The 26,677-nt window shown below is 41.9% G+C and overlaps 1 protein-coding gene across 1 annotated transcript in view; it reads right to left on the reverse strand.

Annotated features, from left to right (window-relative positions):
- PTPRQ (protein tyrosine phosphatase receptor type Q) overlaps positions 1–26,677 on the reverse strand; it is a 326,169-nt gene that overhangs the window by 28,489 nt on the left and 271,003 nt on the right. The window contains exons 41-46 of the mRNA XM_040341603.1: positions 17,655–17,745; positions 8,828–8,904; positions 7,087–7,221; positions 6,796–6,921; positions 6,370–6,518; positions 2,423–2,558 (exon numbers count right to left, since the gene is read on the reverse strand). Coding sequence (XP_040197537.1) covers positions 2,423–2,558; positions 6,370–6,518; positions 6,796–6,921; positions 7,087–7,221; positions 8,828–8,904; positions 17,655–17,745 — 714 coding nt within the window. The remainder of the gene's footprint in view (positions 1–2,422; positions 2,559–6,369; positions 6,519–6,795; positions 6,922–7,086; positions 7,222–8,827; positions 8,905–17,654; positions 17,746–26,677) is intronic.

A 26,677-nucleotide genomic window follows, 5' to 3' on the forward strand; every position in this document is an offset into this window, starting at 1 on the left:
TTAGCGGTGTAACTTAAATCCGTCCGGCGCAAGGCGTGCCTAATCTAATGGGGCGAGTCCCATTTAAATTAGGCGCGCCCCCGCGCTGGACGTACTGCGCATGCTCCCGACGTTATTTTCCCGACGTGCTTTGCGCGGATTTACGTTGCGCCGGGTTTTGAGAATCGCGACAGGCGTAAAAAAAAAAAAAAGAGTTGCGGCGGGAAAAATTTTTTTTTTTTAAAAAAATGACAGCGACGCGGGATAGAAGGGTATACTTTTACAAGGAGTAAACAGTTTACACTTTGTAAAAGCAGCCCTAATTTTGCGACGGCAAACTAATACTTAAGATCCAAAAAACACTTTAGGGGGTGGTGATTAGCTTAAGTTCTGCTTTAAAGTCATAGGGCTAGATTCAGATAGGTGAGCGGATCATTTACGTTACGCCCCTGCAAGTTTTTCAGGCAAAACGGAGAAAAAACGAAGCGTAAAAGCTTCGTGGATCTCCGTAAGTGCTAATTTGCATACCCGACGCTGGATTTCGACGAGAAATGCCCCCAGTGGCGGCTGCGGTACTGCATCCTAAGATCCGACAGTGTAAGTCCCTTACACATGTCGGATCTTCTGCCTATCTATGAGAAACTGATTCTGTGGATCAGTTCCATAGATAGAAACAGGGATACGACGGCGTATCCCTTTTGTGGATCAGGCCCATAGTTCTGCTTATTTTAGGACATGAGACTTGTCCTTTGCTAAGCCTTTTTTTTTTTTTTTTACTAAAGGTGTACCTTGTAATATAGCCTATGGGCCGGATTCAGAAAAGAGATACGCTGGCGTATCTCCTGATACGCCGTCGTATCTCTGAGTCCGGCCGTCGTATCTATGCGCCTGATTCATAGAATCAGGTTACGCATAGATATCCCTAAGATCCAACAGGTGTAAGTGTCTTACACCGTCGGATCTTAGGCTGCAATTCCAGGCCGGCCGCTAGGTGGCGCTTCCGTATTATTACGCGAGGAATATGCAAATGAGGAGTTACGCCGATTCAGAAACGAACGACCGCCCGGCGCTTTTTTTTTACGTCGTTTGCGTTCGGCTTTTTCCAGCGTATAGTTACCCCTGCTATATGAGGGGTATGTGCGGCGTATCCTATGTTAAGTATGGCCGTTGTTCCCGCGCCGAGTTTTGAATTTTTTTGTTGTTTGCGTAATTCGATCGCGAATATGGCTGGACGTAATTTATGTTCACGTCCTTGTGACGTCATTTAGAGCAATGCACTCTGGGATTTTTTTGGGACGGCGTATGCGCAGTTTGGTCGGCGCGGGGGCGCGCTTCTTTTAAATGATACACGCCCCCTACCCGCCGAATTTGAATTCCGCCGGGGGATTTACGATACGCCGCCGCAACTTTACAGGCAAGTGCTTTGTGAATAAAGCACTTGCCTGAAAAACTTGCAGGGGCGTAACGTAAATGATCCGCTCACCTATCTGAATCTAGCCCTATGACTTTAAAGCAGAACTTAAGCTAATCACCACCCCCTAAAGTGTTTTTTGGATCTTAAAAAGCTCCTTCTATACATACCTTTATCCTGCAGTCTTCAGGCTGGTCCAATAATGCCATAGGTTCTTTCTCCATGGCAGTGGACCTCTTCCTGTTGGACTGAGCAGCTCTTATGTAATCATGTGTTAATGAAGCTCAGTCCAGGAGTACAGTGCGTGCAAGATCCCAAGTTGGTGTTTCCATGACAGTCTGGGCTCACATTTTTTAATAAAACTAAGACTTAATGGCAAATGAATCCATAGAAATGCTACTTCTCCACACTACTTTTCGGTGTGCCATGGATGATAAATTCCACTATACAGTTTAAAGTGTTTTTTACGCCAACACTTGATATTCCTGATATGAGTCTGCTGTACCATGTACTTGTAGGCAAAAGTATCCTGTTCTCTTTGTAGTGCTTCCTTTGTGTGAAATCAATGGTGTACCTGCCAGCCCCTCTGCTTTCCTATTAAAAACTAACCACACTAAACAGGAGAACACACTGTGGTCAGTTCTCTAGCTCTACTGGGAACTCAGCCTGATCTCCTCCAATGATGAGACTTTTCCAGATATTCGCCCTACCCCCCCCCCCCAAAGAGCACTTCACTGGGAAGCTCAGCATACTGTTGCTTCTCCAACCCCCCAGCTCTTAAACAGCTGATAACAGACGAAACCGAGGGAATGGGAAAATTGTATTTATAACGTTTTTTTTATCTCTACACACATATGTTTTATCTTTCATTTATATTTTAAACTGAATGCACTGTTTTACATGGTGATGAGTTACAGTCACTTACATTTTTTCTGTATAAGTATTTTTTACATTTTTAGATTGTGCATTTACATACTAATATAACAAAAGTAAAACGAGGTAGATAAGAGCAAAATTCTTGTCTTTGCTTACCAAATTTTGTACCATACACATTCTTTCACTTCTAAGCTCCGCTACAAGGCCATAAATATCCACAAAATCATGATGGTTAATGTGTTGGATTAAATGATCCAGTGCAATAAACAATCCTGCTCGTCCAACTCCCGCACTAAAATATTAACAATATTATTAGTTCATTGATAAAAGTTCCATGCTTTCTAAAATGATTTTTAGAGTTGGAAAACCAAATTCATGTATTGAATGAGGAGGCACATTTGTCATTGGGCTCATTTTAAAGCTGCAGCAAATTATACTTTCCTTCCCCACTGCTCTATTCTCCTGCTGTTCCATTTGCTACTGGGAGTTTGGAGAAAAAAGCTTTGTATAAGCTCTAAGTTGTTGGAGCTAACACGGGGTTGAGGACCTTTTCCTTATCCCCATATGACAGTGTTTGGTGCCAGAGCAGACAACTGCAAAGTACAGATGTGGGGGGGAGGAGAGGAAATTAGAGGCTCTCTTATACCTAAAAGAACCATGTATTTTTTTTCACTCCTAGCAGTGAATGAAGCAGCAGGGAAGTGAAGGGAAGGTGAGTATGTGTTGCTGCAGGTGCCAACAATAAAGTCACTCTGTCACTTTGCTCTGCATGGGAAAAGCACATGCTTACTGTGTTTGTAACCTGTATCTTCATGGTTTACAGACTTATGATATTGCATAGTGAGATCTGCCAACTGCAAAAGCTGCCTAGCAACAATGGAACCATCCATACACCTGCATACCAGTGCTCACAAAGCCTTATGCCGCGTACACACGACCATTTTTTATGACGATAAAACTGCCATTTTTTAGTTTGGTCATGAAAACCGGTCGTGTGTATGCTTGAATGAATGAATGAATGAAAAACTTATAAAGCGCGGCGCATGCGAACTGAATCGCTTCTGGGCGCTAGTTGTTCGTGTCTCATGACATCAAAAGAGCAGAGTTTTGATCTGTCTTCTGAAAGTCAGGTGGTTTTCCTCCAACCGAATGCTGGTTGGTAAAGCGTCCCATAGTCTAGGACCCTGAAAAGCAAACCTTCTTTCTCCTTTGGACTTGTATTTGGTTTTTGGTACCCTGACCAGATTTTGGTCGGTGGATCGCAGAACGCGATTCGAATTGTGAGGTTCTATCTTGTCGCAAAGATATTGCGGAGCCTTCCCATGGATGCACTTATGTGTCAGACAGAGTGCTTTAAATGCAATTCTGTCTTTTACTGGCAGCCAGTGAAGGGTTCTCAACGAAGGTGAGATTGATTCCCATTTTTTTTTCCCAGTCACCAGTCTGGCGGCCGTATTCTGAACGACTTGCAGACGGGAGATTTGGTACTTTGGGAGTCCGAGGTACAGGGCGTTAGCATAGTCCAGTCTGGAATTCACGATTGTTCCCACCACGACTGCTACGTCTTCTTTGGGGATAAATGGAATAAGTCTGCGTAGTAGGCGCAACAGATGGTGCGCTCTGCTGACTACTGACCCTATTTGTGCGTCCATTGTCATGAAGGTGTCAAAGATGACCCCGAGACTTTTGACTTTGGAGCTAGGGGTGATGATTTGGCCCAGAATGGGCGGGGGTGTCCAGGTTGTTGCCAGTTGACTCTTTCGGCTGGCGTGAAACATAAAGAGTTCTGTTTTTGAACTGTTGAGTTTAAGATAACTCTTTGTCATCCAGTTTTCTATCAAAGAGAGACATTTCTCTAAACTGGGATGATGATCCTTTTTGTTGCAGATGCGAAAATACAGTTGCGTATCGTCTGCATAAGAGTGATAGAGTAGTTCTTGGCTACTGATAATATCAAAGAGAGGGCGAAGATAGATGTTGAAAAGCACCGGTGACAGGGGGGATCCTTGGGGGACTCCACATGACACCGTGCGCTTTTCTGACGTGAAAGAACCCAATTTAACTGTTTGTGATCGGTTTTCAAGAAAGGAAGAAAACCATGGTAAATCACCTTCTGCGACTTCTGCTACCTTGGCTAGTCGCATCAGTAACAGTTTGTGGTCTACCGTGTCAAAGGCTGCGCTTAGGTCCAGCAGAACCAGGAGACAAGATTCTCCTTCGTCTGCGGCCTCGAGGGCATCGTCCCATATTTTGAGTAAGGCCGTTTCTGTCCCGTGTCCGGGACGGAAGCCTGATTGTAATGGATCCAGTAGATTGTGGGTATCTAGATGCTGTTGCAGCTGTTGTACCACTACTTTCTCCATTATCTTGGAGAGAACATTTAGGCCTGTTATGGGACGGCGGTGAGTTGGGTCCTTGGGATCCAGGTTAGGTTTTTTCAAGATGGGCTGGATTGTGCCCTCTTTCAACAGGGATGGCACTGTGCCTTCCTTAAATGACTGGTTTATAAGCTGTGTGATGGGTGGTGCCAGGATGTCGGCACATTCCTTCAGCAGTTTGGTGGGGATGATATCATTGGGCGATGTGCACCAATGATATTTTTTGTGGTATCGATGGAGATCGGTTCCAGAGTGAACTTTGTTGATTGTAGAGCGTTTCTGTGGGTGTTTTGTGGTTGATTGACGGTGGGGTTGAGGGGGGTATTGTTTTGCAAGATGCTTTCCCGGATTCTTTCAATTTTGTTGATGAAGAAATCCGATAGTTCATTACAGAACTCTTGGGTGTCTGAGTTGGGGACTTCAAGACATCCTGGATTCATGGTCTGGGTGACCATCTTGAAGAGTTCGCGGGGGCGGTTTAGGGCGCTGTTAATCGCCATAGAAAAATTATGTTTCTTGGCTTTGAAGATTTCTTTATTTCTTCATAGCAGTTTTTGTTAACGAGAAAACTGCCCGCAAAAAAATTAGAACCTGCTCTATTTTTTCTCTTCGTTTTTCCCGCTGTTCTTTTTCTCATCACGAAAACCGATCGTGTGTATGCTTTTCCGAGGGAAAAAAAACATGCATGCTCAGAAATGAGCAAAAGCGTCCCAAAGGGTGGCGCCATTCGAATGGAACTTCCCCTTTATAGTACTGTCGTACGTGTTGTACGTCACTGCGCTTTGCTTGAGCGTTTTTTTTTTCATGAACGTGTGTATGCAAGGCAGGCTTGAGAGGAATCACGACGAATCACGTCGAGAAAAACTTTGTTTTTTGCATGACAGGAAAAACAGTTGTGTGCACGCGGCATTAGTGGCCTTTCATATTGTAGATCCTTAAAATATTACTTACCAAAATAACATAATCAGAGGTCCCCAAACCCCCGTGACTCCAAAACACCTATGAAAAGGTGAGTTTTTGTGTCTTATCAGATACACTTTGAAAAAGTGGATGGTGGGACCTCACTATTTTCTGCAAGGTTCTGGAGTTGAGATTGTTGACTTCAGAGGCCTGCTTTGGCAATTATGAGGGAGACCTACTGCCTTGCCAGGGTTTTTTATAAACATATAAGAGAAGCCCCCAAATCTCCAAGCTGGGCATAAACAGTGCAAAAACTATAGCAAAAAGATCCGGACATTGAGGACCCAAAAGATGAAGTAAGTCAGTAATTAGTTGTGGATGTTATAAACCCCTGCCTCAAACTAAGTAATTTACAAAGGAAACAAAATGTTACCCCAGCTCCACTACCAATATAGAAATCCACAAACTATGATCTAGCCAGGACGTTCAGGCCCCATAAATACAATACTTGAATCAAAAAGGGCTGGCAACTCGGATGCTTTGATGAAGGCTTCTTAGCAAAAACGCGTCAGCATATAGCCTGTACCGCGTAACCATGTAACCAATAAAGTACTTTTATTCAAGAGCATCCGAGTTGCCAGCCCTTTTTTGATTCAAGTAAGTAATTCACTAAGCATGAATGTTTAAAAAAATACTAGAAATGCACTGTATACTCATTTTTTTGTAAAGATCTAATATGATAAGTATTTGCATTTTTTTCTGAATATTCCTTAGAATTCCTTACTATTGTTGATCTTGTTAGTCTGTAGTATAATCATAATGTACCTGCAATGTACGATTGTTGGTGTATTTTCGTGAGGTCTGCTTCCTCTAACCATCTTTACAAAATGAATTAAAGCAGTAGTGTTTTCTGGAACTCCATGTTCTGGCCAGGAGGTGAAATTACATTGACGAACCATCATAAAATCTCCATGCTGCAGTAAAGCAAATAAGGGAGTACAATAAGTAAAAGTCAGAAAAAAAATATATAAGTGAGTGAGAGAAATAGCATTTTTCTCACCTACAGTACATTGTACCTTTAGCTCCTACAATAATCTCTTCTTACATGTAATGCTGCATACAGTACACACGATCAGAATTTCCGACAAGAAAAGTTTAATGTGAGCTTTTGGGCCCCATCTGACTTTTTCTGTTGGAATTGGTTCTCAAATTTTGAGAATGCATTGGAAGTAAGAATAGTGAGTTCATTACCCTTTCCACTTTAAGGTCTCTAATAGTCCAGTCAATTTGAACATCTTCAACAACTTTAGTGATCACAATATCCCCAAAAACTGTCACTGGTTTGTTGTCCTCTGGCCAGTACTGATGACATCTGATCTGTAGAAAGAGTGCCGAATTAATATAAACTGTAACAAATATATATATATATATATATATTTATATATATATATATACACACACACACACACATATATATATATATATATATATATATATATATATATATATATATATATCCCCTTGAAATATTTTTAAACTTACTCTGCCTTTTTCGAAGCACTGTGTTAGCATGACTACAGTTTTTGCACGCGTTTCCCAAACCATTCTCCAAAAATCCCCCACAGTTCCAGCCAGCGGTCCTTGTGTAGCAATGAATTCATTAGGACAAATATACCCCTGAAATGACATGTATTGTTATATGCCAAACTCTGAATACATTGTAACAGTCTTGCACTTGCTTAACCTTCAGTCATTTTTTCAACTTTACATCTAATAAATCTTCTGCCCTTGTTGTTTTAACTTTGGATAGTACAACTAGATAGGGGGATGAGTCATAAGAGGGCCAAATAGAGCTGCAGAGCTGGAGGTGTGTGCCTGTGTAAATCCAGGAAGTGAACAGGCAGCAGCTACAGCTACAGCTGCCCACAGTTAAAATGGATGCAGTGGAGGGAGATTTCTGCAGTATATTTGGCAAGTACAGAATCACAGTATATATAAAATATGCAAAGTGGTTGGAGGGAAGCTTGCGAATGGCAAATATGTTTTTATTACAAACTATGTGAGCAGACTGCAGTTCCTCTTTAAGTTGTTATTCTAAAATTGCATTCTAACAGGCCCGTCTACTTTGCTCTCTCATCTGTCTATAGTAGGAGAAATGTGTAAAAATAATATCTGAGTCCTAAGACACAAAGGGGCAGATCCTCAAAGAAATTACACCGGCGTATCTGTTAATACGCTGCGTAATTTCAAATTTTGCGCGTCGTATTTTTTTTTGGTATCCACCAAACAGATACGACGGCATCTGTGTTAGATCCGACAGGCGTACGCCTTAGTACGCCGCCGGATCTAAGATGCAATTTTCCGGCGGCCGCTGGGTGGCGTTTCAGATGTTTTCCGCGTCGAGTATGCAAATTAGCTATTTCCGACGATCCACGAACGTACGAGCGGCCGTCGCATTTTGTTACGTTGTTTTTTTTCGGCTTTTTCCGGCGTATAGTTAAAGCTGCTATTTGGTGGCGTACTCAATGTTAAGTATGGCCGTCGTTCCCGCGTATAATTTTGAATATTCTACGTCGTTTGCGTAAGTCGTCCGTGAATGGGGCTGGACGCCATTTACGTTCACGTTGAAAACACTGACGTCCTTGCGACGTCATTTGGAGCAATGCACCCTGGGAGTTTTGACGGACGGGGCATGCGCAGTTCAGTCGGCGCAGGGACGCGCTTCATTTAAATGAAACACGCCCCCTACTCGCCGCATTTGAATCCCGCTCCCTTACGCCGCGAGAGATAGATTACGCCGCTGTAACTTACGGCGCAAATTCTTTCTGGATTCAAACCAAACCCAAATAAGTTACGGTGGGGTAGCGTATCTCAGATACGCTGCACGGGTGCAGATCTTTGTGGATCTGCCCCAAAGAATTTCTTGCCATGCCTTACATTAGCCAAGGGCTCTCTTGTCCCAAACATATATTTCTAGTAAGTGTTATTAAATGGAGTCTTCTCTATATAGACTTTTCTCCCTCTTCCATAATTAGACAGCTTTACTTGAATGTATGCGCCCTTGTGCAATTAGTAGGTTAATTTCTTTAAGAAGCTTTTTTTTTTCTTTAATTTGGGATTGCTTTTAATAAAAATGTAACAAGAATGTAATTACTGTGCCAGAAGAACATGAGTAATGATTCAAAGGTTTCTGCATGCCAAGAGTATTAAGGATGTTTGAACTGTGGTTTTAGACTTGCTTCCTTAACCAGAGTGGTTTACCATAAAGTATTTTTATACTTACAGACACATAGCTCGCGTTGATGTAATCTGAGCCTGGCACACCAGCATCCGCGATTAGTTTTACACGGTTATTGTTATCTGTGAAACAAAAGAGCAATTCACGTTATTCTAGCATGTACATAAAACTAGTCCAAGCTATTTCTAATAAATTAAAGTCAGTATAAGAAATAAAAATATCTATTATTTACGGTTAAGGGATATTGCATGCAGCAGTGTCCATACACTATAGTGTCATTGTTATGAAAAAAGGTTTATGATTTGTTTCATTCATTATCAGTGTTCTATTTCTCAGATCCAAGAAAAAATCCTTTAAAAACTGAACAGTTAAGAAATAGATGTCAGCCAGCTCAAAGTACATTTAAAGCCATAACATTTTTCAATAGAGAAACCCCTGTCAGTAAAGTTTTTGCATCCCATTGGGGGATATCCTTATAATTCCTGACCTAGAGACACAACAGGAAGTGAAAGGAATTCAAAAATTGACAGCTGTCACTGGAAAAAGATTTCACTCTTTTCCTTCTTTTGAAATTGTTAAATTGTTTGATTTTATATCATTCCATTCTCAATTACAATGGTCACCAGAACCAGTGGCGTAGCATGAGGGGGGCAGGGGGTTTTTGCCCTGGGCGCAACATTTAGAGGGGCGCAGGTGGCGTTGCGGCAGGTTACCCTCCTCATCCTCCTCATCCTCTGCCTTCCAATGCAGCTGCCAAAGCGGCCTATTCCACCTCCTCCTTGTCCACAGTTACTCCTTCTGTAGCCCCATTATCATGCACGGAGAATCCAGCAGAATTATTATCGATCATAATTATGGAGACCTTTCCAAGAGGGCATCTACTGGGTTACTGGGTCATGAGGATGGACCCCTGACAGTTACTCTTGTTGGATGCAGGAATAGGCCCTGCTGTTAAATATTATTTCAAAAATTGTAATTACATACCCCAGTGAAACAGGTGCAGAAAAATTGGGCCTTGGGTGTTAGTGGTGCCAGAACAATGTAACCCCTCACAGTTACTTTTGTTGGGCGCAGGAATGGGCCCACTGTTAAATATTATTTCAAAAATTTTAATTGCATGCCCCAGTCAAACAGGTGCAGAAAAATTTGGCCTTATTTTTGGTGCATATTGCATATTGTAACTCCTCGCAGTTTCTCTTGTTGGGTGCAGAAACGGGCCCTGCTGTTAAATATTATTTCAAAAATGTTATTTACATGCCCCAGACAAACAGGTGCAAAAAATCTGCGCCTTGGGTATTGGTGGTGCCAGAACACTGTAACCACTCACAGTTACTCTTGTTGGGTGCAGGAACAGGCTGCTGTTAAATATTATTTAAAAAAATGGAATTACATGCCCAGGTCAAACAGGTGCAGAAAAATTGTGCATTGGGTGTTGGTGGTGCCAGAATACTGTAACCCCTCACAGTTACTCTTGTTGGGCGCAGGGACAGGCCCTGCTATTAAAAATTGGGCCTTGTGTGTTAATGGTGCTCTAAACTAAGAATATGCATTACAATTATTGCAAATATTGCAGAAAAAAATGCATCTCTAGTCATTCTTAAAAAGCTTTGCTCACCCTTTGTTTAAAAATTCCTTTCCTAATATATCCCTGAAAATAGCCAGAATAATTTTTTTAGGATTCATACCCCATTTTCAACCCCCACTGAGTACTAAGTTTACAATTTTCAGACTTTATCATGGGTTTAATTAAACGAAATCCAGGCATGTTCGCTTATCCCTACTCGCCACTAAACTATAAAGAAAATCTGATTGGAGCATCACTTTTATATAAGTGTTTGCTCATCTACTTAACATATAAAATGTACATTTTGTTTTATGGGGGGTGGTATAGTCATTTAGAGATCCAAGTCATACTATGAATAATAGTGAAAGAACAATGAAATTGCAAATAACTCAACAGAATAATATTATCCACTTCTAATTGTATCTTCTTGCCATGTTCCTAAGTAAATGAACTTAGGATATGCAAGTTTAACACTTTTCACCCTCTCCTGCACTGAGGGGACAGAAGGGACCCGGGACGGCTGTCAAGAAAAGAATGTTAAAGAGGTTGGTTTCTTGGGTCACATTACAAAGCTAAGACACTACTAAGTCTACTATTTCTTGCACCTGCATATAAAAGCTTGGGTGCAGAATTACTCAGACACTCTGCCTTGGAACATTACAAGGGTCATTTCAAGATCACACAGCAGTTGTAAGAGGAAAAGTATAACTTGTATTAGAAGACAAACAATGCATACATGCTAATTTGAGTTTTGGTTTTGCTGTTACTGAGTTAAGTATTAAAGCCACTGGATCACCATGACAGAAAGAGAGTTCAGCTCTATTAGACTACAAGTACAAGTTTGTATTAATACATTCTCTGTATGTTTCCCTTCACCACTCTGCAGCATATTGTCATGTTAAGGTTGTTGGAGGAGGAAGAATTCTCTTGAGCATTGGACAGTGACTGGCAGATTGTCTTTTACAATTTCTTTGTAAAAAAAAAAAAAAAAAAAAAAACATTGTGTGGATTCCTACATCATGGCAGAACTGGTGACAGAGTAGACACAGAGGTATATTTTACTATACAAAACTTGTTCTATGATGTCAACATATATTTTTTTTCCATTGGCTGATTATTGGGTGGATACACATTTTTGCATTTAGAGTGATTACTTTGACAAAAAAAATGACTGCGCTTGGATTTTAGATGTCATAAATATGTCCACAATAAAATCACCCCTTTTCCACCAAGTCAAAGTCATTTGCATAACTTAAATGAAATCTCTACCAATATTAACTTTTTACTATTTGGTAGTGGAATACAGAAATGTGTGTGTGATGTTATGCCTTTCTACTTGCCCTAGCAAATTCTTCTGCTAAATGCAAATAATGCTGCTGCCTATCCGCAATCAGACATCACTCATTTTCTTTGTATCAGAGGAAGCTCAAGTTGTGGCGATAGAGGAAAGCATAGCTTGATAACAAGTTGTTTTGGCCCAATCATTTTTTTGATATCAGTCACATTCAATTAGAAGTCTGTAGTGCAACAACAGATATTGTTAAAATTACCCTGGCAGCAAAATGGATACTGTCTTGTCGTTACAGACCTTAAGCCCCATACACACTATTAGGCCCTGTACACACGATCAGTCCAAACTGATGAAAACGGACTGAAGTTCAGTTTCATAGGTCCAAACTGACCGTGTGTGGGCCCCATCAGTCTGTTATCCTTCAGTCCAGAAATTTAGAACTTGCTTTAAAATTGAACTGATAGACTGGTAACCGATAGGTCAAAACTGATGGTTAGTACGCAAAAGCATCGGTTCCAGACCCGCACATGCTCAGAATCAAGTCGACGCATGCTTGGAAGCATTGAACTTCATTTTTCTCAGCACTTTTTTGTGTTTTACGTCACCACGTTGGGCTCGATCGGTTTTTGAACTGATGGTGTGTAGGCACATCAGACCATCAGTCAGCTTCATCGGTGAACCGATGAAACTGAACTTCAGTCCGTTTTCATCAGTTTGGACTGATCGTGTGTACAGGGCCTTCGATTTTTCTGCAGAGTTTTGTCTTCAGATTTTAAAAAATCATGTAGGGCAAGGGCCTGCCTGAGTGCATACAAATTGAAACTCTTAAGCCGCGTACACACAGCCAGAATTTCTGATGGAAAAAGTCAGACGGAATTTTTTCATCGGATATTCCCATCGTGTGTGTGCCCCATTGTAGTTTATCCTTCGGAAATTCCGACTGACTTAGAAAGAGAACATGTTCTCTTTTTTTCAGAGGGAAAAAAATCGGAAATTCTGTTTGTCTGTATGAAAAAAAAATATGCATGCTCAGAATAAAGTCAACGCATGCTCGGAAGCATTGAACTTAATTTTTCATGGCTCGTCGTAGTGTTGTACATCACCGTGTTCTTGACGGTCTGAATTTGGTGTGACAGTGTATATGCAGGACAGCAGTTTATCCCGACAAAAAATCTGATCGTGTGTACGCGGCATTAAGTTTTGACCTGATATTATATGGTTTTGGTAAATCTGAAGACAAAAATCTGCAGAAAATCTAATAGTGTGTACGGGGTCTTAGTTTGTTCTTGAAAAGTATATCTATCCTGACATTTGCTCATTTAATGTAAATGCTAAGACTTACATAATTTCATAAGCTGTAAAACAACATCAAGTCCATGAAGTTTACCACTTAAGGACCGGAAGGATTTGCCCCCTCAATGATCAGGCCATTTTTTTTGCGATACGGCACTGCGTCACTTTAACCACTTTAGGACCAGGCCTATTTTTTTTTTTTTTGCTAGAAAATTACTTAGAACACCCAAACATTATATATATTTTTTCTAACACTCTAGAGATTTAAATGGTGGTCATTGCTATACTTTCTGTCACACTGTATTTGCACAGCGGTCTTACAATCGCACTTTTTTGGGGGAAAAAATACACTTTATTTAAGAAAAATAAGACAACATTTAAAGTTAGTTAAATTGATACTCAACATTTCACGCTTTAAAATTGCGCCCATTCGTGGAATGGCGACAAGTTTTTACCCTTATAAATCTCCATAGGTGACGTTTCTATAGGTTACCAGTTTTGAGTTACAGAGGAGATCTAGGGTGTATGCGTTCGCTTCTGCGTGCAAACTCGTCAGGACAGGGCGATTGACATTTTCTTCTTTTTTTTTTTTAACTGTCCTTTGTAAACATCCCTTGTAATAGAATAAAAGCATGACAGGACCTCTTAAATATGAGGTCTGGGGTCAAAAAGACCTCAGATCTTATATTTGCACTAAAATGCAGAAAAATAAAAAAATTCTCCTTTAAGAGCATTGGGCAGAAGTGACGTTTGACGTCGCTTACGCCAGTCTTTCCCTGACTCGGCAGACAGCCAAGCAGGGGAAAGGACCCGATAGTCTCCGCCGCTACCGGCGGCTCTGGTAAGTGGCGGAGACCACTGGAGCATGGCGGGAGGGGGGCCTCTCCCACCACCGATAAAAGTGATCTTGTGGTGAATTTGCCACAGAGACCACTTTTATCTGGAAGAGGACCGCCTGCTGAACAAGGGGGTACCGGGGTTATGGCAGCCATCTGCTGCCATAACAACGATATTCCTCTTCAAACTACTGCTATAAAATGACAGCGGGCAGTACGTAAGTGGTTAACTGACAAGTATGTGGTTGTGTGAAGTTGTACTCAAACAAAATGTATGTCCTTTTTTTCTCCACAAAGAGAGATTTCTTTTGGTGGTATTTGATCTCTTTTGATGTCTGTGTTTTTTATTTTTTGGGCTATAAATAAAACAGAAACCAACAATTTTGAAAATATATATATATTTTTTACTTTTTGCTATAATAAATATACCCCAAAAATATATTTTTGAATTCCTTATCAGTTTAGGCCAGGGGTAGGCAACCTCAGCCCTCCCATCTGTGGTGTAACTCCAAATTCCATCATGCCTCTGCCTCTAGGAGTCATGCCTGTGATTGTTAGGGTCTTGCAATGTATCATGGGACTTCAAGTTTCAAAACAGCTGTAGGGCCAAGGTTGTCTACCCCTGGTTTAGGCCAATATATATTCTTCTACATATTTTTGGTGAAAAAATCGCAAAAAGCGTATAATGATTGGTTTGCGTAAAAGTTATAGGGTCTGCAAATTAGGGGATAGATTTATGAAATTTTTATTACTTATTTATTTTTTACTAGTAATGGCAGTGATCTGCGATTTTTAGCGGGACTGTGACATTGCAGGGGACAGATCGGGCACTTTTGACACTTTTTTGGTACCAGTGACATTTATACAGCGATCAGAGCTAAAAATAGCCACTGATTACTGTATAACTGTCACTGGCAGGGAATGGTTAACACTAGGGGGCAATCAAGGGGTTAAGTGTTCCCTAGGGAGGTGTTTTTAACTGTGGGGGGAGTGTACTGACTAGAGCAGGGATCTCCAAACTCCGCCCCTCCAGCTGTTGCGGAACTACACATCCCATGAGGCATTGTAAAATTCTGACATTCACAGACATGACTAGGCATGATGGGAATTGTAGTTCCTGAACAACTGGAGGGTCATAGTTTGGAGACCCCTGGACTAGAGGAAGAGAAAGATCGCTTTTCCTGATTACTAGGAACAGCAGATCACTCTCTGCACCCCTGTCAGAACGGGGATCTGTCTGTTTACATTGACAGATCCCCATTCTGGCTCTCTGAGGAGCGATCGTGGGTGGCTAGTGGACATCGCGGCCAACAGCAATGCACATGGGCTCCGGCGACGCCCCCAATTGCTCTTAAAGCAGCCGACGTACACCTACGGCGATTTGCGCAGCTGTGCCAACTTGCCACAGTATTATGATGGCGGCTGGTCAGCAAGCGGTTAACCAAAAGATACAAATTAATGAATAAAATAAAATAATCATTGCATCCTTAAAACTGTATTGAACTTGAAGAGGAATTATAATGTGTTAATAAAAGCAAATTACAGATTATATAGCAACACAGTTTGAGAACAGCAACAATATAACTTGCTCCTTTAGCATGTTTTTTTCTTTTTTTTCCTATCTAAAATCATTTTATATCTTTGCCCACCAGGCTACATGGTGCTCTTTGCAAACATGTAACAATGATAAAACATCTGTTATGCATGGCACTGGAACTTTTGTGGGTCATGACCAAGAGGTTAATCATCCAATGTCTAAAGTATAACCTTGAAGGCTGCTGACAGCACATTATAGTGAAGGAAAGGTACGGTATGTCTGAATGTTCACCATGAATAAAACAAGCCTAATGCAATGGTTCTTAATCTGTTTAAAACCTATATGTGCACAAGAGTAACTCCCTGTAGTTTTGTTAAAAAATAAAGAACAAAGATTGAATTTTCTAAGAAAATAGATCTACAATGAGAGTATCAAGGTGCGTGAGGGTTGCGTCAGTGCCATCTACATTAAGTAAATGAGATCTCCATGCTGTATTACAGCAGCTTGTGTAAAGTTATACATTTGTAGCCCTGCTATGGAGAAAAAAAAACTGCATACAAAGATATACTTGCCTTTGTTATCCATCACTGCTCGCCCCATGATGAGGATACTGTGTAATAACGTTCAGTAAAAGAAAAAAAATGCAAAAGCATTGCACATTCTACTAAACTCCACTGGGACACTGATGTGAATAGATCTCAAAACATATTTTTAATGTAAGTATAATACTATGAAATTACTAGTTTCAATGAATCAAATCAATGTCTTTCAAATGATGAAAATAATATTTAGTAATGGTCTTTTATGTGGTTGTTCTCCACATTTAGAAATGCCTCCTAAGAATATTTGGAAATTATCTGCACTCAGTATCCTATGCTGTTCACAAGGCTGAATTTGAACTAAACCTATAACAAATTTGGTCAATTAAAATTGAGCATATGATAAAAAAAAAAAGGTTGATTCAATAAAAGCAAATAAGGAGTTCACTTTGCAAGAACATTTTGACTTTTTAATGGAATTTTCCTTTAACTTGATGAATTAAGTGAAAGTGATATTGAAGTCTTGTCTTTTTTTTTTCATTTAAAAATAACAAACATGTTATACTTACCTGCTCTGTGAAGTGGATTTGCACTGAGCAACCAGTTCCTCCTCGTCTCGGGTCCCTCTCCAGCACTCCTGGCCCCTCCCTCCTCCCGAGTGCCCTCACAGCAAGCATCTTACTGTGGGGGCACCTGAGCCGAGCTGCAGCCAGGGCCGGATTTGCCACCCCAAGGCCAGGTTCCGCAATGCACCCCCCTCCCCGCCAACCGAACCACCCCCCCCCAATCAACGGAGAATGGCAACCGGATGGCAGGGGTGGCACAGTTCTAATTATTTTTTATTTTGTAGCTTGTCGTTTACTTTTTTTATTTCTGTCTAATTTTCCTATTATTTTTAATATTGTTTTTCTTATTCTTTACTTTTTAATTTTAATAATTTAATTATTTCTTATTTTTTTTCTACATTTTTTTTTCACTTGGTAATAAAGTTATCACACAGGAGAAAACAATTCCCTGTGTGATAGCAATTGGACGTGACATGTTCTCTTTATTGACCCTGTCACCTCTGTCACCTCCAAAACACGAGTCCTAGCACTGTGCTAGAACTCCTGTCACAGCTCACCCCTCTCATTGTGTACATCGGTGGCAGGGACAGTCACAGGAGACAGACTCGGCAGCCTGGGGGAGGACAGAGTCCTGAAGACAGAGCCAGTAGAGAGAGGTATGTGGGGGGGGGGGCGGCAGAACACATTGCCGCAATCACTTAAGGAGCGAGCGGATGCCGCCCCTCGGTGCCCTGCCGCCCCGAGGCCTGGCCTCAGTGGCCTTGTGGGAAATCTGGGCCTGGCTGCAGCTCTGTGTGTCCATTCAGACACAGAGCTGTGGCTTGGCCCTGCCCCCTCTCTCTCCTCATTGGCTAACTGACTTTGATTGACAGCAGCAGGAGCCAATGGCACCCCACTGCTGTCTCAGCCCATGAGGAGGAAGAGCCCTAGAGACTCTCAAGCAACATCGCTGGATCAAGATGAGGTTCAGATGGGGCTCAGGTAAGTATTAGGGGGGCTTAGGGGGCTGGTGCACACAGAAGGGTCTTTTTTATAAAAAAAAAAAAATTCTGACTTTAGAAGAGCTTGGAGCTCTGCTGACTTCCATCATCCAATCATGTGCAAGCAAAAATACAGCTGTTTTATGTTTCTTGCATGTGCTACTGCATTTTTTGTATAATCCATGGTAACTTTCCTAAGTATTGATGACTGGACGTCTGTCATTAAATGCTCTGCAAATGTAATATATTAGAACTAAGCAACATACATGGTTTTATGTTTGTAAAGCGATTCTTTGACCGGTTCCAAGGGAGATCAGCATCGGAGATTGCAAGATCTTCAAGAAATTTAGGAAGTTCCTGTAGGACAAGGAAATAAACATATTAAACATGGTAAAAGGCCAATAAACCATCACATAGGAAAAATATCTAAAAATTCTAAGCAGGCCCTTGATATTTTTAGAATGTTTCCATTATGTAATTATCTATAATTGACTACAGTATTATTAATTACCTTAAAATGTTAATTGTAAGAATTAGCATGCATACAAAATACGAACCTACATATCTGGGAAATGCAAATATACTAGGAATTTTCTTTTAAAACATATACAAACTTTAGCAGCCACCTAAAATAGGATTAGTCCCCGTTCACACTGGTGCGCCTTTGAAATGGTGCTATTTCAGTGTGATTTCAAAACCGCACTTCAATCTGATTTGCACTGTCTATTTCATTTTTATATAGAAAATTAGATATCTTATATAGATCTCAATGAGCAATTTCCCTGTCAAGTCTACCAGGCACATTTAAAGAGGAAGACACATTGAGGTAAGACCTAGAGCACAATGGGGCAGCAATATCCCCTGATTGCCTTCTGGCCAGGTAAAGTATATCTACAGACATTTTTTTTAGCTTTGGATATCATTGATACCTGTCTGTAGACAGGTATCTGCACCCCCCTCCCCCCTGAAAGGTGTCAAATGTGACACCGGAGGGGGGGAGGGTGCCGATCAGCGCGGCTTCACTTTAGAGTGGAGATCCGCTTTAATTGAACAAGCACAGGTTTGAAGCTGATTGGTTTCAATGCACAAGTGAGCCTGATTTTACTCCCTCTAACTTTGAATAAACCTTTCTGTCTGTGCCCACTTGGTAGATTTACTTTCTTTGTTTTGAGTTGTAACTTAAGCAACAGGAGACATTTTCCAATAAGGACACCTGTTCTGGTAACAACTGCCTAAGAGGGTATTTCCTCTAACTTCCTGTTGTGTCTGCAGGACAGAAAGTAAAGATACTGCTCCCCAGTTGGATACCGAAAGCATAAAAAGACTGACATCTAAAACAAAACCAAAAAAAAAATGGCATGCTTTAAGAACTGGAATCTGTTTCTGGTAATATAGGAGTCTAAAGGGACCCGTGAAGCTTGTTTCATGTGGTTGACCATCATTGATGATGATTATTTTTAATAGGCCCTTTCAGACAATTTATGACAGCTCAAGATCAGTCAGATGGGAACTTCAGCAAGCAGCAGCCTTCTCGGTTCCTGGTGATTAGTAGGTACATTTGTGCTGTGCATCTGTTTAAGTGGTTGGAAGATCATTACACACTGTTTAATGTCTGCCATCACCAGTCATCTACTGACCAAATTTGAACCATACACCACCAATTTTCTTTAAGAGATAATGATCAGGAAATAAATGTAAAGTGCCAGACTTTGAGCAATTATCGTATGTATTGCAACATACTACCATTTTTACTAAGAAAAAGGGAATATATTAATGTTATTAATAGCAACCAATCAAATTTTTTTATAGGCATTTAATACTCGCCTGATTAAAAAATCTTTAGCTGTTTAAGTGATCTGTTCTGAGGCCATTTCTTACTTTGTCATCCTTATGGAACTGTATGTTAACAGCTGTGCTATGTGATCTCTGTGTATTTGTTCTTGTTTTATTTTTGTTTGGTTTTGTTGTATATAAAGTGATAAAACTTAAAAAAAAAAAAGTTATTTAGGAGGAAAAATATATATTTATTATTTATTTTTATTCTTCTAAGGCTTCATTAACACCTGAGCGATCCGAAATCGTGGCAAATCGCGAGAAAAGCAGGAGCTTCTTTTGAGCGACAGCATCGCGCATTGCGATTTGCAGTGATTGCAGCGTGATTTATCATGCGATGCCATTAAGCAGTAATGGCATCACACAAGCCTAATGTACTTGAGGCCCTGAAATGTCAGGACAGTACAAATACCCCCCAAATGACTCCTTTTTGGAAAGTAGACAGTGCAAGGTATTTAGTAAGAGGCACGGTGAGTTCTTTGAAGTTGTAATTTTTTTTCTCACAGTTCTTGGGAAAATTAAGATTTTTTTTACACAAAATTGTCATAACAAGTTATTTCACAAACACAGCATATGCATACTTCCAATTACACCTCAAAATACATTCTGCTACTCCTCCTGAGTATGGCGATACCACATGTGTGAGACTTTTTTACAGCCTGGCCAACTTGCAGGGAGCACCATCAGGCATTCTAGTAGCATAAATTACACATCTAATTTCATTCCTACCTATCACACATTTGAAGGTCCTGGAGCACCAGGACAGTGGAATTAACCACAAAATGACCCAATTTTGGAAAAAAACATCCCAAAGTATATTCTATGAGGCATGGGATGCAGATACTCTGATGGGCTGCATATTGGTACTTGGTTAGTCTAAAGGGCTGGAAATGGGTACTTGGGTACTCAGATGGACTTCAGGAGGGAGGGAGTGTTCCTGCTGGCGTCATTTTACAATGCACTGGTAGGGAAGTGGTTAAAATCCATACCAGACCCCATTATTTTTATTTTATTTAGCTGTCAGCGGGGAAGCCTTAACAATCTATCGACTGTGCGCCCGGTGGGCGAACATCCCACTAAGTGCCCAGAAAGTTTGGGTGTTAGGCGAGTACCCGAATGGGGGATGTTCAGGCCAAACTTACGCTCAGCCAAAACCGTTCACCCATCCATAGTGGTGCCTGCAGGGCAGTACGGGGGGGTGGAGGGGCAGATGCTCTGGGCAGAACCATTTACTGTAGGAAGGGGGCGCAGGTGAAGTGCTGGCAGTGTGCTGCTAAAACATTTCTGGGCAACTGTGACTAACTACCATCAGCCGCTCCATAATAATGCAGAGCTACCTGCAATGATGTGCCGAGCACGCTCCTGCACCCGAGACAAACCAAGGACCCGGCCTACACTTCCCTGTCAGGCGGAGCATCAGAGTAATCTCCGCCCGACAGGTGCTTCTGAGTTCCGGCGATGTGTGACGTCACCGAGAGGCCGGTCGGGAGGCGGGAAGAGAAAGGACCGTGGAGAGCCTCCTGCCAGTGCGGTATGTGCAACCTAGAGGAGGAACCAATAATGCAGTGCATCAAAAGTAAACACATGAACATCTACAGATGAATCGTCTAACTGTGTGGGGGGGGGGGAGAATGACATATATTGTATTGATGTATTGACACTGGTCACTAATGCATTACTGACCAGCATCAGTAAATAACCCTTTTGTGCTGCATTAGTGTCACCAGTATCAGTGTTCATTAACCCCTTTATGCTGCAGCATGAATGGGGTTTAAAAACACTGACACCACTGCCACTAATGCAGCACAAATGGGTTAATTAACTGACACTGGTCAGTAATGCATTAGTGACCAGTGGCAATACATTAACCCCCTTCATGCTTCATATTACAAATACCATTGGTAATTAACACACTTGCCGACCGGCCGCAGTAAATATACTGCAACGGGTATGCAGCTACAGGAACGGCAGCGTACCCATACATTGCTGAATGTTTCGGGTGCATGCCCTCACCCGTCAACTCCCCTGTGATTTGACACATCGAGAATCTGTCAGCAGATCCCAGCCTATGATTCACAGCTGGGACCTGCTGATTGGCTGTGTCCAATCACAGCCCAGAGAGGGAATGGTTGCTTTGTTTCTTCTCCCTACAAAGCAGGAAAAATAAACAAAACAATCACACTGTACACACATTGCACATGTTAGATATACAATTAACCCCTTTGATCACCCCTAGATATTACCCCTTCCCAGCCAGTGTCATTAGTACAGTGACAGTGTAAAGTATTAGCACTAATTACTGTATTAGTGTCACTGGTGATGTCAGTGATAGTTAGTCAGTTCCCTCAAAATCTCAGTTAGTGTCACTATCACAGTCCCACTATAAGTTACTGATCGCCCCCATTGCTCTTATATAAAAAAAAAATCCAGTATATATTCCATTGTTTAGTAGGCGTTAAGGCTTTCACGCAAACCACTTAATATACTTATTTTTTTTTAACAAATATATATATATATATTTTTTATTGGATATGTTATAGCAGAAAGTAAAATATATATATATATTTTGGTTTATATAACAAAAAAGAAAAAACGCACTGCTGTGCAAAGCTCACTATAAAAGACTCTATTTGTATGAAAAAAAATAATAATATACATTTAGTTTGTGTACAGCATTGCATGACCACGCAATTACCAGTTAAATTAGAGCAGTTCTAAAATGGACAGGTCATGAAGGGGGTAAAATCTTTCAGAGCTCAAGTAGTTACCTAACCCCCTCACCAACCACCCCAAAAAGTTAACTACTCCAGCTAGTTTACGTGATGATCACAGACACTGCCATTAATACTAGGGGTTATTACATAAGATAGCACTATTGCTGGGGATTATTGTTGCAGAAACTGACATGAATGCTTTGGGTTATTATTGCCCTAAATTGGCTGCTGATTCTTAAACTGGCCCCAATGCTGGGGATCAAATTGTAGAAACTGGCACTGATGCTGGGGGCTATGATTGCTGCTGCTGACACCAATGCTGTGGATTGTTAATTTGTAAATTGGCACTGATGCTGGTGGTTATTATTATGGAGATTGCCATGTATACTGTGAGTTGTTATTTTCTAAACTGGCACCGATACTGGGGAATATAATTGCAGAAACTGGGATTGATGCTGGTGGTCATTATTATTGGCTTGCCGACCGTATCACATGTACTAAGGCTCTGCTGCACTGGATCATGTACCAGGTATGTAACTCGGCACTCCAAGGTAGGTGCCACAAGTGACCCGTCTGTGCTGTGTACCACTGTGATGGTACACTGCAGATGCTGATCAGTAGGTGCCGGCCAATGGATTACCGCCGGTACCCACCGATTGTTGGGAAGAGCTCTGTCCTGTCAGTGGGGAAGCTAAGATGCATTATTATTTACGGTACCTCTAATAAAAAAATGTATTTTAAATATATTTTAAAATGACACTGACTCTTTATTTATAGTGGGGCCACAGTTTGTCATATACCCCTCACAGTTACTCTTGCTGGGGGCAGAAACAGGCCCTGCTGTTAAGAATTAGAACAACATTTTTAATTGCATACACCTGTCAAACAGGGGGAAAAAAATTGGGCCTTAGGTGTTGATGGTGCCCTAAACCAAAGATATTGTTGTAAGCTAGCATAATCAAGATTCATGAATGGATAGGCAACAGAGTCTGTGGACAGGCACACTCTTTTATCCATCACAAACCCTCCAGCAGCACTGACTGTCCATTCAGAAAGCACGCTGGATGAAGGACAGGCAAGTAGCTCGATTGCATATTGAGCAAGTTCTGGCCAGTGGTTCATCCTAAAAACCAGTAACCCAGTGGATGCTCAGTTGGAAAGGTCTCCAAGTCTCCTCTTGCCTCTAGATGACCCTGCACCAATTGATGCAGATGCAACCCTTGGTTGCTTAAACCTGGGCGCTGAAGACTAAAGAATTGTTTAAAGGCATCGGTCAGCTGGCCGCCTTCTCCACAGCTCTTCCTCTGACCAAACAAAGCCTCAGAAACAAGTTGTCAATGGTAACCTCCTAGTGTCTGGAAAGGTGTTACACATGTTTTTCTTCAAGGCATCCTGAAGACGTTTCATCTTCTGCTCCCTCTGCAAAGACAGGATGAGCTCTGCAACGTTACCCTTGTAAAATGGATCAAGAAGAGTTGCCAGCCAGTAATGATTCTTGATACCACAAATCCTCGAGTCCTTTGCAGGCTTTGCAGAATCAGAGAGCCCATGCAGAGTAAGTTTGAGGAGGCATGAGATTCTGAGTGCTCTGGTCACTAAGGATGACATTGTCAGGAACTACCTCCTCCCAGCCACGTACTACTCCTGGGGTTTCTGGGGGCTGGAAACCATCCCTTGAAGACTGCTATATGTTATCCTCTACATCCATGCTGACACAATCCTCCTCCTCTTCCTCCTGTGTATTTGGCGGGTCCACAGGAATGGTATCTGTACAAAGGGGGCCTTGAGAGGAAAGGACTCCCTCCTCTTCCTCCTGCTGTTCTGCCTCAAGTGCCCTGTTCATGATTCTATGAAGCGTGTGCTCCAGCAGGAAGACTAGAGGGACAGTGCCATTAATGCATGCATTGTCGCGGCTCATCATTCTTGTGGCCTCCTTAAATTGTGATAGGACAGTGCATGCATTCTTTATCAGCAGCCATTGGCATGGCAAAAAGAAGCCAAGCTCCCCCAAGCCTGTCCTTGTTCCATACTCACACAGGTACTCATTGATGGCCCTCTGCTGCATGTGCAGCCCCTGCAGCATTGCCAATGTTGAGTTCCACCTGGTGGGCATATCACAAATGAGGCGGTTGGTGGGCAGTAGGGATGAGCCAAACACCCCCCGATTCGGTTCGCAGCAGAACATGCGAACAGGCAAAAAATGTGTTCGAACACGCGAACACCTTTAAAGTCTATGGGACACGAACATGAAAAATCAAATGTGATAATTTTAAAAGCTAATATGCAAGTTATTGTCATAAAAAGTGTCTGGGGACCCCGGGTCCTGCGCCAGGGGACAGGTATCAATACAAAAAAGTTTTAAAAACGGTTGTCAAGCGATCCGAAAACCCCCCTCCCACGCCCTAGGAACGATACCGCCTCATAGGAGGCGCCTGGCTGAATGGCGCTCTCTCGGTGTGACAGTTCTTTTATAGCTGAGGGTGGGGCCACCCATCACATGCTCGGTGACCCCGCCCCCTCTCTGACGCAAGGAGAAAGCCTGGGGTTACCCATCGACGTGTACAGGTGACCCCGACCCTCTGTCGCGTCGCGGGTTGGGGATGGGGTCACCCGTACACGTCATTGGGTAACCAAGGGTCTGGTATAGATTTTTGAAGGGAACCCCATGCTATTTTAAAAAAAAACCCTGAAGGGCCTGATATGGAATTTTTTTTTTTTAATTTTGGTTTGGGGTTCCCCTTAATATTCATACCAGACCCAAGGGCCTGGTAATGGACTAAGGGGGAACCCATGCTGTTTTTTTAATGACTTTTATCTGTATTGCCGGGACCCGGGAATTCATTATGGCTGTGAGTAGTTTTAAAATACTTTTTTTCCCTTTAGAAATGTCATTTTGTGCAGGGACTTTTCAAAGCACAGGAAACATGCGCTACTTTACAGGCATACTATAGACACCCCCCAGGTATGAAATTTAAAGGAATATTTCACTTTAAGCATTATTAAAATCACTACTCCCAAAAAAATGGCAATTTTTAAAACTTTTTTTGCATTGATGCATGTCCCCTGGGGCAGGACCCAGGTCCCCAAACACTTTTTATGACAATAACTTGCATACTGACCTTTATAATTTGCACTTTTGATTTCTCCCATAGACTTTTAAAGGGTGTTCCATGGCTTTTCGAATTTTCCACGAACACGCCAAATTGTTCGCTGTTCAGCGAACAGGCAATGTTCGAGTCAAACTCATGTTCGACTCAAATGATAGCCCATCCCTAGTGGGCAGGTTGAATTCCAATTAAATGTCAGCCAGCTGAGCACTGGCATTGTATGGAATTGGCCACAGACTTTTCTGGCCTGCCTCAGAAGATCTTGTAAGCCTGGATACCTGTTCAAGAAACGATGCACCACAAAATTCAGGACATGTTCCAAGCATGGAACATGTGTCAAGTGTCCCTATTGGTTGGATGAAGAGAAGGTTGGTGCCATTTTTGCATACAACCACCCCTGGCTCAAGCTGTCATGGCGTCAACCACCTCTGAGCTTGCCCCTAAAGAGCTGACAGAATCTCTGCCCTGGTGTGGCTCCTGTCCCCTAGACAGACCAACTGAAGCACTGCATGACATCTTTTAGAGGAAAATTCTGCAGAAGAGGCCAAAGAGGAAAAAGAAGAGGTAGGGGTGGCGTAGATAGATTTTTGGAGACATGGTGGTTTGACCACTTCAGCCCCAGACCATTTGGCTGGCCAAAGACCAGAGCACTTTGTGCGATTCGGCACTGCATCTTTTTAACTGACAATTGTGCGGTCGTGCGATGTGGCTCCCAAACAAAATTGACGTCCTTTTTTTCCCACAAATAGAGCTTTCTTTTGGTGGTATTTGATCACTTTTAATTATTTTTTTCGCTATAAACAAAAATAGAGCGACAATTAAAAAAAAAATCCCCAATATTTTAAACTTTTTGCTATAATAAATATCCCTAAAAAATATATATATATGAAAAACAAATTCTTCAGTTTAGGCCGATACGCAATAAGCGTTTATAGAACGGTTAGTGCAAAAGTTATAGCATCCACGACATAGAGGATAGTTTTATGGCATTTTTTTTTTTACTAGTAATGACGGCGAGCAGCGAATTTTTATCGTGACTGCGACGTTATGGTGGACACATCGGACACTTTTGGTGCTATTTTGGGACCATTCAAATTTAGTACTATAAAAATGCACTGGTTACTGGGTAAATGTGACTGGCAGTGAAGGGGTTAACCACTAGGGGGCTAAGAAGGGGTTAAGTGTGTCCTAGGGAGTGATTTTAACTGTTAGGGGGCGTAGCTACGAGTGACACATCACTGATCGCTGCTCCCAATGAGAGAAAGCAGACTATCCGTGATCTGTCGCTAGGAAGAACGGGGAGATGTTGTGTTTACACTGACATCTGCCCGTTCTTCAGCTCTGTGACCCGATTGCGGGACACCAGCAGACATCGAGTCCGTGGGTCCCACAGGCACGATCACGGAGCTCACAGCAGGGTCGTGCACGTGACCACAAGGCGGCAAATTAAAAAGGACGTACATGTACGCCCATTTGCCTGTCCGTGCCATTCTGCCAACATAGATGTTCGTGCAGCTGTCAGCAAGCAGTTAACAAGCTCCAGCACTGAACTCTGTCCTGAATCCTTCACAGCTGCCTGCAGAGTTACCCAGTGCGCCATTAAGGAAATCTAACGTCTCTGACCATGCCTGCTGG

Source organism: Rana temporaria, chromosome 3, assembly GCF_905171775.1.
Source record: "Rana temporaria chromosome 3, aRanTem1.1, whole genome shotgun sequence".
NCBI lineage: Eukaryota > Metazoa > Chordata > Amphibia > Anura > Ranidae > Rana > Rana temporaria.